This window comes from Rhea pennata, chromosome 6 (genome assembly GCF_028389875.1).
Source record: "Rhea pennata isolate bPtePen1 chromosome 6, bPtePen1.pri, whole genome shotgun sequence".
NCBI classification, from domain to species: Eukaryota; Metazoa; Chordata; class Aves; order Rheiformes; family Rheidae; genus Rhea; species Rhea pennata.
The window spans coordinates 35,760,879-35,773,777 of NC_084668.1; the positions used below are offsets into that span (position 1 = coordinate 35,760,879).

Sequence of the window (12,899 nt, forward strand, 5' to 3'; positions counted from 1 at the left end):
ATAGTCAAAGAAACATTTTGGTTGGAGAAGCATAATTAAAGTTTAATAGAGTTAAATAAATAAAAATCATCCTGAAAGAGAAGTCTAAAAGGTAGTAATACAAGCATGAAAATCTTTAAACTATTCCCAGCAATAAATCATCAGGCATAACTCCATAGTTTCAAGGCTCAAAGTGACCTGGCTTATGGGTAACACCATGGACTCCACTACCGTATAAAGATACTTGCATTAGCTTTTATGTCAGTCAAACCAAAACAACGCAGAGCTCCACATCGGATGAATTAAGGGAAAATTACCTTGCACAGTTCCCCATGTTGCCACAGTTTGCTTGTCTCCATTACTCAAACTACCCTATTGAGAGGCAGGTTGGTATTTCTGTGCTGTACTGCAGCCTGCAAAGTAGGCAAGTCTTCACTCTCACTTTCAAGAATGACTGACACAGCAAGGTATTATACACATATTATCAAACAGAAATAAAATGAACTAAAATCAACCTTTTCTTCCTCTCTGAGATGAGCGTCAGATTCTATATGCCACACACTTCCAGTTAACAGAGGCAAGGTCCTTGTTTGGACAGGCACTTCACTTTCCCACGCCAGGCAGCTCAGCAGTCTACATGAATCTTTTTGACTGTGATGGGGATGAGTCTAGTTACTACTGAAATCTGTATGAACCCATCCAATGCCTCCTCTGAAAAGCTGAACTTTAATGACATTACACCTGTGAGAAGGTTTGTTGAATAAAATTATGTGATCTGCCATGAGGAGAGGAGAATGCCACTTCTCTATACACTTCTGATAAAACTGTGTTACCTGGAGATCAAGTGTAACAGAAGCCAGACTTGCTACAACTGACACTGGTCTCATTTTATCCAAACAGCCCTAGTAGCGACCACCATATAAGTCTTCTTTAGTCTCTGCTTTATTCCTGTCCCCATTAGTAACCCCAACAAAATCCTAGATTAAAAGAAAGCCTTTTGTGTAACATCAGCTTGCACAGACCAGTGGATTTTGCTGCTGTACCTCTAGCTCCACAAATTTCAGAGGACCCAGTTTAAAGAGAAGAGTTATCCAGTCTTGCCTGCCCTTCAGTCTAAGTCAGAACTCGAATTGCAGCACTAAGCTTAGCCTGGCAACTACTCAGTTTTACCCGAAGAGTCTCTAACACACTGCATTCTGCCCACACTAGATTCCATCCTGTTCCTGCAAAGACTGAATTCTTGAAATCATAGGTTATGTTTTTATTTGTAAATTTAGCAGCAGCCAGACATCACTGAGGTTACTAGACTGCAATCACCTATGCTACAAAAGTGTTATAACAGCCTGTGGCTCTTCTGCACCCACAAATGGTTCCACTTCCTCAAAGTGGTCCAGGAGTTGGCCCATGCCAGGCACAGCCTCCAGAGGCAGCCTGCAGCCATCCTGCAACAAACATTCAGAGCACAGACAGGAACTATCCTTTGCCACTCAATTTTAAAGCCAAGAGTGATGTTTAGTTTACTTTTAGAGGCACAACCTTAGTGTCCCATGAACTTACTGCATCTACAAAGGTAACCATGGGTTTAGCAATAGGCAGGAGAAGGCAAGGGTGCCTCTCCATACTCTAACCCTGTCTAACATGCTCTAGGTGACCCTGCTGAGCAGGGAGGTTGGACTAGATCATCTCCAGAGGTCCTTTCCAACCTTACTGATTCTATGACACATACAACCCCGCAAAAAGCTCTTCTCAACCTGACAGAGTTTGGCTATAAACCTATGTCTTCAGGTCTTCTTTCCTTGAATGCTAATCCTACCTACAGGCTTACCCATAACCAGTTAACCGTGCTGTCATCAGAAGTACCAGTAAAGTGCACAACTGCTCCAGAATCATCCCTTAAACTATCCCTGTGGGCCTTTCCCCGCCCGGGTCCTCTCCTTAACTCTAGCCATATAGCATTAATTTAAAGCAGCTAAATACTCAACTTGGTAACAGAGCTACCGCTATCTCATTCAATCTTGCCAGGGCCAATCCACAGCCCAGCCCTGTGCTCCTCACAGCAGCTGGCAAGAGGACAAGATCTTCAGCTCATCTTCTCTCGAAATCATCTCCAAACATAACCCCAGCCAAAAGCATAGTCTAGTGACATTAAAATAAAAATAGGAAAGCTTTTTTGCCCATTTTGCTAATTAATATGTCAGAGCTCATAAAGAAAAACTCATCAGTTTTTTCTCCAGCACTGCATCATCAGAAAGAGCTGTGTCAGCAGAGAACTCAGCAGAGAGTCAATACATATTAAAAGTGTTCTAAGCAGTAAATCAGAAGAAAAAGAAAGAATTTAAGGGAAAAAAATAAAAATAGTTGCAAAGAATTTGGTACTAGATTTCAATAGGTGATATAAATCAGGTTACAACTGATGTAAAATAGACTTCCCTTCCCTATGAAGGGTATCCTCCTAGATCTCCTTTAATTGGTTTTCTAAAAAGCTAACAGTTCATGAAAAAATGAGCTAATGTTCCCTGGTTTTCCATCCCTGTAAGTTTTCCAGCCCCTTCTCTGCTTTGAGATAGAGGCACCACTCATCAAGTTCTTAATTCTCATCCCTGAGACTGAGTTTCGGGAATGCGAACACTGCACAGCTAAGCAGAGAGGGAGCTTGCGGGCAGAAAATTCTCCTTGGAGCTCCTGCAGCAAGAGAGGCTGCCATACACCCATGCTTTCTGAAGTCTGGCTTTTTCTAGAGGCGGCTGAGCAGGCCACATTAACACAGTACTGAAGGCTTTTGCCAATAGTATGGTGGAGAACATCTGCGACACTAAGGACAAAGTTGAGCTCTGCATGAGTCTGTATCCTCTAAAAGGACAGGCCAGTGATGAGAATCAGAATGTACAGACGCATTTCTCCTACGTTTCTGAGAGTGAAATACAGAAACATTTCTCTGGTCATCTTCCAATAGGACACACTTACAGTTCAGAATGTGTCCAAAAATGTTTCTAAAAACCAAACTATTTCTTTTTTTTTAGAAGAAAAAAATTGAACTTTTGTTTGTGGATGCAATATATAAGAAGACAGAGAGATGTGGCTACAGCTACAGATCCTCCTAATGCCTTGGTCTTCTACAGAAATGTGATAAAACTTTTCCAGATTTCTTCTCCTTGAAATGAATACATGTCACCACTCCTGCTGCTGTTCAGTAACATGCAGATAAGCTAGGGATACAGTAGCTATGCCAAAAGGTGAGCCTAAATGCTAGAAGAGCCACTGCCCCAGAAGGAACAGAAAGGATATTTCCCTAGAGAGAATTACTCAACTGTGTATTTCGTAGAGCAAGTCATGTTGAAGGAGAGAAGGGATAATTGCATTGATTGTCAGTAGGTGATAATTAATTCTGTAGAGAAATATGTTTAATTTCCTGAAGTCTGGAATAGGGTGGAAACTCTTCTTTCTGTAATGAGAAAATAACAGTGTTTTGCTCCCAGCAGAAGAGGCTGCAATGTCTCCCTTAACACATTCTTATAAAAGGTATTGATAGGAGAAGGCAGCACAATGGAAAATGTTAAAACAAGAGTTCTCTGATGTGACAGAATGTCAGCAAGATGAGGATACAATAAATAATTCCAAAAAGTATATAGTAAAGAGGGACTAGAGAAAGAGCTTCCTGTTCTTGAATAGATCTTTAAAATAAATACTTGAATGGAGCAATAAGAAAGCTGAAACAGTAGCTTTATTTCTATTATGAAGGGTAAGGAAATGTTAAATGGTACTTTAGAACATGGATGGGTGAGGAGGAGATGATGATGAAAAAACCCAACCCCACTTCATGAACACTTTTCAACATTTGACCAATATTTGGAGCAGATGGAACTGAAAGAAATCATTTATACTCCAGCCCTTCTCAGAAGTAGCCAGTATGTACTTTTGCTTTTACTCCAGAAGAAAAGAAAGAAAGAAAATAAAAACAATCTACAGGATCTTTGTATTTATCTTTAGATGATCTCTTGACCACATACTTTCAATTCCTGGTCTCTGAACATAGATGTCAGCTACCCCAGGAGGTCTACAAAGGATAAAGTAAGCAAACTTACGTTCAGTAAGCATGGGTCCATGTTTTCATATAAAACATTCAACGGTCTTCAAATTGAAAAAAATTTGAAAGACACTGTTTTCAAGAATCTAGATAAGCCTGCAGAAGAAATCATAATGCTGCTAAATTATAATATATGGTTTATCATATATATATATAACAACTGATTGCCAAGGAGTTGTTTTCTTCCAAGATTCTTTGAAAGGAGCAACTTCCACTAATCTTTAGAAAATTGAATGCAATGTTTATAGTTATTTTTCTGCACAGAAGAAAACACACACAGGTACAACATCCATAGCTTTTCCTAGTTGACAAGATCACTTCTTGGATGCTTTCACATCCCAAAGACAAAATTGAAAGAAGTTCTTCTCCCAGGAGCAATAATGTTGCAAGACATACGAACTACCCCTCAATTCAAAAAGAGAATACAAGAGGATCACAGACTTAGGAAAGAAGCCAGAAGAATTTTAAAAGAATTTGTCTACTTTAAGTTCAGGAAAAGGTCTTCAGATAAGGAAAATCCACACCAAAGAACTACAAGATAACAGAACTAAAGAGAACACCCAGCTGTACAGAGTAGGAATACCACAAGCCATCAGAAATCTAATAGTTCACCTCTCTTTACATGCATTCAGCTTTTTAGTTCTATCAAAAGGGTGGAAAAAGGCAACATGATTGTGATTACACAACAAGAGGCAGCCTGGAATTTCAGGGTTTTCTAACACAGATTAGGAGAAATTGCTGAATAGCTGACATTTACTAAAATTTTTCAAGGTTTCTGATGTCATGTTAGCTCTGGCTTGTCAAAATTTACCATCTTCTGTGACATTTTCTTGTAAGTTCTTTTAATATGAGAGTTGCAAGTTGTACAGTACCATGGTGAGGTTTGCAGAACTTCTTTAATAAGTAGCTGCAGCAATGATAGTAGTATTGCCAAATATAAATTTTTATTGCTATGGACTGAAAAGTTTAAGAGAAAACAAATATATTTCTACTGCAGAACTGCACTGAAAGAAAAATCTTCTACAGATAAGAATGACATACCTTTTTATAGTGTTATCTTTAATATTTCTGACAATGAAAGTGGAACTCAGAGCAAAAAGAAAAAAACGCGTTTTTTTTTTTTTTATTTTTACATGGTTTAAGTTTTCACAGTCCAGGAGACATTGCGTATTTTCTCTCCTACTTACTTGAACTCTCGAACTCTCATCTTCTTCAATTTCCAACACTTATATTAAAAAAAAAAAAAAAAAAGAAAAAGAAAACAGCTCTATCTGCAAATGACTCAGCTGCATACACTGCCAAGCAAAAGCAATCCCCAATCCATCATTGTGGAAGTTGGAGGCAGAGCATGCAAAGTAATGCCTTAATTTGCAATGCTTTTAGTTACCACAGTTTCTGTAAGACGGTTCCATTTACTGCCCATACTGCTTTCAAGTTACTTGCTCTTTCTCCAAATAGAAGAACAGCTTACCTGATGTGCGTCCAGCCAATGAACTAACTTTGCTTTCATCTGCCACTGGGGAATAAAAGAAAAGACACAAAGATCAGAAATTCATTTAAATTCATAAGCCTTTGAAACACTGTCAAAATATTTCAGACACAGGGTCTTAAATCTTTAAATTGTAATCGTTTGTAAAGGGCCTTTTTTCCCTAATCCACCCAGGGTGCTTCAAAGTCCAAATACCTGAATCAAAGTCCACTGAAGCCAATAGAAGGACTACCAGCAGTCCTCAAGGGTTACAGATCAGGACCTCGCACTTATACACTCAAAACTGAGATGTCAGAAGAGCAATTGCATTTGTAAATAACTCATCTTGCCAGTCAAATCACGGGGCATAGGAGAGTTGTAACATTTTCAGATCAAAGGCCTCAGTTGGCAAAAAGAATCCAGATGTGGAAACCTTCCCATGTGCAAGACATCTCCCTGACTCACAGGGCTCTCTGCAGACAATGAGGGCTCCCAAAAGATGTTCTTTTGGAAGGCTTGTGCTTTTTATGTTATGATTTATTTTATGTGTAAATCACACCTGTGTTGTACCTCACAACATCTTATGAAGAAAGATGTGTACAGTATTAACAGTTTGCAGACAGACTAATGGAGGAGCCATTTCTCAATGGAACAAAAATTGTGATTTTTCTTTAGCAACGGTACTTCAGTTTATTATCATATATCTCAAGAAACTAATTAAAACACTTTCCCAGAAGGCTGAGTGGAAGAACCAATCACCATTTCTTAAAATGAATTCTATGCAAAAAAACAGTGTTAATATAATGTTAGGGATGATAAAACAAGCACAAGAAAATGAATGTTAGGGTTGAAAGCTTGTTCCTCATTCTCCCTGCCCAAGTACTCCCCTGTGTTACACCTTAAAATATGATCTCTTTATATGATGCAGTAAATTGAGAGTCATATCAATAATACTATAAATGAGAACTTATACAAGCTTTATATAGTGGTCACCATAAAAAAAGTGTATCTACACAGTTATCTGCAATGGTACAGCAAAGCGTTATTTCTATCAAGGAAAAAGCTGTGCAGTAGTTACTGAGATTTAGCTGCTACTACTGGGAAATAAGTTTATGAGTAAGTATATTCTTATATTGGCCTCCCTGCTTCACTTTGATGCTTACATCTCTAGGACAGGGTGAAATACATCATCCCAGTTGTGCAGATGGGAAACCAAAGAAATAAATTCTGGAAGTGTTTTCCCAAAAAACAGCATCAGATTCAGGACTGGAATCCACAAGAAGAAATGCGAACCCACCACTGACCCGTGTATCACTTCTCCACCTTTGTAATCTGATTGTCTGGCATTTTCTCATCAGTAAATCTGATGTAGTTTAATTATGTTGTGGGACACAGATGCTATACAGCATTACTAATAATGCTGGCAATGTTATGCAGAGATACTGCAAAACAAGTACTGTTGCTGCTAGTCAAAATCGCTAAATGCAAGCTGGTTCTGTACTCTTTGTCCTTTACCCCTTTTTCTAGGTTTCTGCACTCTCTAGAGATGATAACTGTTTATCTTCTCACTTTGCAGTTTAACTGATCCTAGAACTCAAAATGACTAGAAAAGGATTTGTTAAAAAGATGATTCAAACTCTTTTCCTCCTTCTTCTCCCTTAAATCTACCTCTAAGCAGAAAAAACATGGCAAACTTTAGACCCAAAGGTTAATGTTTTGACAAGTTATGATTGTGTGAAAACACAGGATTATAATGGAAACTGATTTGCAACCTTAATTATAGCAGTCACTAATGGCAACTGCTATAATATATGGTAATTACTTGAAGCAGGTTATGTTACAGTACATAGGAGCTTAAAAAAAAAAAAAGATACCAAGGTTCATAGCATTTTTTAAAACCTACGCTGATGACTGGGTTTGCCTGAGACTAAGTTTTACATTATTAAAAGGGATAAATCCATTTAACTTAACCATACTTTACACACCAGCCACACACACAAGAATTAGATTTTAATACTGGAAGCAAAAATGGCAGAGTAAAACGATTAGAAAATGAAAAATAATCTTACCAGAATACAAAGTTCCAAGTTACCAAATACAAAGCATTACGAGTTTAAACACACACCCAAAGAAAGGAAATGCAAAAGTTAAAGTTTGAGATTAAAGTTAGAGCCAACGTTTCTCCTCCCTGCCATCCTGCCATCCACGCACATGCATGACAAACGCACGCAATCCGGGCAAGGAGCGGGGTAATTTCTGTTTCATGGGGTCTCACGGTTCGGCAGCGACTCCTGGGGTGGCCGCCTTCCCTTGCAGCGCAGAGGAGGGGCGCGTACCTCCTTGCTGGATGAAGCAGCCGCTAATCAGTAGCCCCTTTCCTATGTGAACCAGGGGAAGAGGAGGGAAGAGCAGGAGACAACTACTCATTTCCCTGAATCTGCCAAACTCTCTATACGCCAAAGTTGAAGACTCTGTGACAGGAGAGTTCCCTTAGGAAGTATACAAGATCCCTCACTCTGCAAAGCAATATTTGAAAATACTGTCATTCAGCATGTTATTGAGTTACGACAAAAATAGTATTTTGCTGGTTATCTTGCTTTAGCCTTTTAAACAAAAAGTACCATTCCTTATTATCGACAAGGACTAATTGGAAATTTCTAAGATCCAACTGCTGCTGCTGCTCTATCTATGCAGAAATGCATCTGAAAGGTTTTAACTGGGGAAAAAAAATATCCTCTGCCCTTAAAACTCAACTAAAAAAAAATTTACAATTATTTTTATATTGCAACATCAAAAAGTAATTACTTTGCAACTAACTACAAAAAACTGCAGCTCAAGAGAATCACACTAGGGAACACTCAGTGCCAGACTGGAATATATCAGAAAAGCATCTACAGTCCAAAATTTTAACTGTAGATATTTTTACTGGGAATATTATGAAATCTATTCTTGAGGTAGAACTGTTAAATGCAATACATTTCAAAATAACAAAAAAAGGTATTAAATAATTTGGGGACAGTAAACAAAGCTCAAGCAAACAACTGCAATCAGGATCAGTGCAGAGGAGTAAACATGCTGAAAAACCAAAAAGGTTAAGTTAAAAATTAAACAAATACTTCACACGTATGAGATGTCCCCAGAACCCCAGGGCATGTTAGTTCATGAAGTGATCACAGTTTGCTAGTATAAATCATGCTAGATATTTCAAAGTAACTTACTTAATTTAGGAGCTGCATTTTCACCAAAGAAGCCAATTATGTATTCATTATCTGCACTTGAAATAATTGCTGAAATACAAGTTCTACAGCTACTTAATAAAAGCACGGACATTTGGGAAGCTAGCAAGACCACTGATTATGAAAGATCAATTATTATTAAAACACACAAATCTCTCCAGTTGAAAGCAAACAACTGATACTACCCTTTTTATTATGCCATCAACCATAACAAAAAGTAAAAAACAAACAAACAAAACCCTCTATAGCATTAATACTCAGATGTATTAGACTTTCTTAAGGTAATATTCTAGAGTGCTGTTTTGCTTTAAGCAGCTAAGAAATATTATCCAGCAACAGTAGAAGCAACCACAAGGCACCCATATTCCTTCCATGCCATTTTTTGATGTGATTTTTGATTTTGATTTCCATGCCCTTGTCAAGGCAATCAAGGCAGGCATTTTATTTCAGCTGCATAATATTCCATGGATTAGCACACAATCACTCTTCTGCATTGGCTCAGAAGGAGTTTGCTCTCTCTAACTACAACCCAAGTTTCCTTAAAGGTCAATAAACTAGTTCCCAACTGTTGTTTAGATAAGCATAAATCAATGCTTTTGCTAATATTGATAATCAATCTCCCTCCTTTTTTTTCATCTCAATTCTGCACCATTACACTATTTTTCCCCCAAACAATGGGGTTACTATTATACACCAGACACGGGGTACTACTGTTCAACTTGATGCCTCTTTTTTGAATGATTAATTTTGTACATTGCCCAATAGCTACTTAGAATCTAAGTGTGTGAAAGTCAGTGTTACTGCTGGACAAACTGACACATGCTTTTGAAGACCAACTGCAGTTCTGTACTCAGAAAAGCAGCAAGCTGATTAAAATTATACTAAATTAGAGATTAGGAGACAGCCTAAAACATTGGGAAATTTTCTAGAAAACTAATCTTCCAGTAGCATTATCTGTCTGTAGGAAGCTCAATATAAAACCTAATACAGGCTAATGAATTAGCAAGGGCTGTATTCCTGAACCACATACACAGTGGAGGTTTATGTACTTTTTAGAATCTAAGCTAGTTTGTGTGGTAAAAACACATGAAAATAAAGCAAGGCAACAAACTGGTCACTGGTTTTCCAGATGGATTGTATCCTTACACAGCCCTTTCAGCATAATGAAGGCACAGCATCATCCATTAATTTTAGTCAATGATAGTGTCAATGACATAATTCTCCTGCAGCTTTTATTTCCTTGCTGAAGTGTTTCCCCATCTAGGAGTGGCATAAATTACTCACAGACTGTGTGTCAAATGCTGGCTCGCAACTACTATTTAGAAAATGCTGCTAGCTATTTTCATTCTTCCCTATAGTACTGTGTACAAAGACCTCAGGCTTTTATACCAATATCTGCAGGAGCAATAAGCTGTGCATTAGCAAGAATAAAGTCTCATAGACTTAAAATCTTCTTTCCCCTCCAGTAAATCCCTCCCTCCTCCTCCCAGTGACAGAAGGGGAAGGGGCAGAAGGGGCTGGGCTCTCCAGTGCCGGGGTCTCCTGGTTATCCACCACCAAGTCATTCTTGAACGATTATGAATCCTTGATAGATTCCTGCTTACTTCAATGCTGAAAAGCAGGAAGACCACCAGAAAGCTCGCAAGGTACTACCAACGCTACCTTGCATAGGTAGTAACTAAGGTAAACAATTTCCAGATCGGGATGCTCTGCTCAGCACATTCAGAGTCAGGAAAAAACTGGGTCTAAAGCAAGATTCTGGGTTCTTTATCTCACCTCTACAAGGTTTTCTCCAATTTGATTTTTCAGAACAATTTTGTAAGATTTGATTTAGTATTTCAATTCAGTTGCTCTCAGAGAAGGTCCCCAAGGCACGTGCCTTGTGTGTCAGCACGTGGGAATGACAGTAAGAGCGCCTAAGCTTGCACCTGCTGTTACTACTATTTGTTGTGTAAGAATCAGCAGCCCGTTGGTGCTGTCCACTGGTCACATCTATATTTAAATGGAAGCTTTTCTCTTGGCAGAAAACAGAATTGCTTTACAATTTCAGAGCCAACACAAATATCTTTGCTTTCTTCTCATGGCACAACAACTCCTCATTCTTGAAGCTTACACTGCTAATAGAGTCCATCACCTCTTCTTTTACACTTTTGTTGTCTTCTCTAATTCTCTCTCACCTCTGCTGCACTGATAGCGTACAGGGCTAAAACGGAGCCAGTTCCCTGCCAGGCGTCTCCTGCATGTCATTAGCACTTCTTCCCAGCTCCGAGGGTTAAACCACAAGTTCCTAATCTAATCTGTCATTCACTAGTTGAAAACGTTGATAGGGAACAGATTTTCAAACAAAGTGCTCTTAAAACTGACTTGAAATTGAGACTTCATTATCATCTGTACTTTCTCATAGTAGCTATACATTAACATAATTACTATTTTCTTCCCCTAACACTTTAATAGTCTAAGTGCATTAATAGATCAACTTGCTTCAGCTTTGCTAAAGCAGTCAAAGAAACTACCACCTCACCTATGCGTTACTATTTTCCCTGATCACTATTACAGCTCATCTGTCTGCTCCCAGGCTGCTCCACCACATGCTGCCTTGAACATTAAGAGGTTTCTACAAAATCGGTTGAAAAAGTTGACGTTCCTTCCTGCCTGCTTCTGCCCTTACGCCACAGCTCACTTCCCCTTCCACAGTGTCAATGCAAGTTGGGTGTAGAGCAGAGTATGGGAGACTGCCTTGGTAAAAGCCTTCCCTTTCATACAGAATAAAGCTATCTCATCTGCAAGTCAGCCCTATCATACTTCTATCACTTAATAATTCATTTTGTTTCATTCCCTACTTGGGGATCTTACAAGCAAAAATTAGAAAGTTATTTAAATGACGAGAAGTACATGTAGTGCTCATATCTAAAAAATTATTCTGCGAAGTGGCCTCAGAAAATTCACATTTAATTTGCCAGTAATAGAAAGTTACTCATGACATGAGCTGGATGAATTTTAAAATGTCCCCTGGCCCCTGATCCCCCAAGACAGTTACAGCAATATACGTTACAATTTTCCCTAAATCCATGACTTTTTTGGTTTAAAAAGTCCTCTTCAAGGGATTATTTGTCAAATTACTGCTGTAAGCCAATAACATTGAGAGGTCTATTCGAATACTGAGCTATCTTCTTCTCAGTTTCCTCATTAATGCTCTAATGAACCTACCCGGCTTCTGAAAGTGGTTTTAAAGTCAGTTTCAACTCAAAGCAACATATTCCATACATACCATGGTCAACAAAGCAATGATTTCAAAATATTAAGCAACTTTTTGTCCTACTAACACCATTAACACTCATTAAGGACCATCTCAAAATATATCCTTTTGATTGCATGTGTATTGGAACACTGTTCAAAAATGAAGAACAACTTCTATTAGCTCTGTTTGGCCCTCAGTTGGTTACGTTTTGAGATATTTATGACAATATCTAGAATCATGCTCAGAAAAGGGACAATCTGTTTCAGAGCAACCCAAGAAGGTAACAGCTAATAGCACCTTGACTGCACCTTCCACTTCCTTCTATAAACCCTGTTTTCTCTTTGTTTTGAGGTGCCTTTAAATCTAATGCATCTAATTATCAAAGAACTGAACAGTTGGTTATATACTGCCTTTCTTGCAGTACACTACACACCTCACATCTTAGCATATTCACTTGATAATTACTCCTAAATACATAACTGAAGTTGGCTGGCAGCTCTACTAAACACGCCTCAAGGTTAAGGGACTCTGAGTACATCTAATGATATTTTAGCAAATAATATTTCACTTGCTTTTAGAATCAAGTAAAGGACAGCTCCATTTCTTTAGACCGTAAAGCTTAATCAGTTAAGATCTGTGGATTTTTGTTTTTTATGGGGAAAGAAAGGGGGAGCTGAGCAATATCTTGGGAGAGTGGTCATGGGTTATTTTATACCAACATCCCTGAAGGTAAATCTACACAACACATTGCCTGAATTGATACACTACAAAACTGCTATACACTCATATGATTCAATTTCATCTTTCTTCAGGTTAAAACAAGCCACACTTTCATGTTTTGAATATGCTTCCTATGGTTGTATTTTTTACAGTACATTTACGCATAGTCTAAAT

The 12,899-nt window shown here is 38.3% G+C and overlaps 1 protein-coding gene across 4 annotated transcripts in view; it reads right to left on the reverse strand.

Annotated features, from left to right (window-relative positions):
- The window catches only part of PARD3B (par-3 family cell polarity regulator beta), a 417,558-nt gene that overhangs the window by 163,322 nt on the left and 241,337 nt on the right, over positions 1 to 12,899 (reverse strand). For all 4 annotated transcript variants that reach the window (XR_009958854.1, XM_062579370.1, XM_062579372.1 and 1 more), the window contains exon 16: positions 5,535 to 5,579. Coding sequence is in view for 3 of the 4 variants with exons in the window: in XM_062579370.1 (XP_062435354.1) it covers positions 5,535 to 5,579 (45 nt within the window). In the remaining variant the exon portion in view is untranslated. The remainder of the gene's footprint in view (positions 1 to 5,534; positions 5,580 to 12,899) is intronic.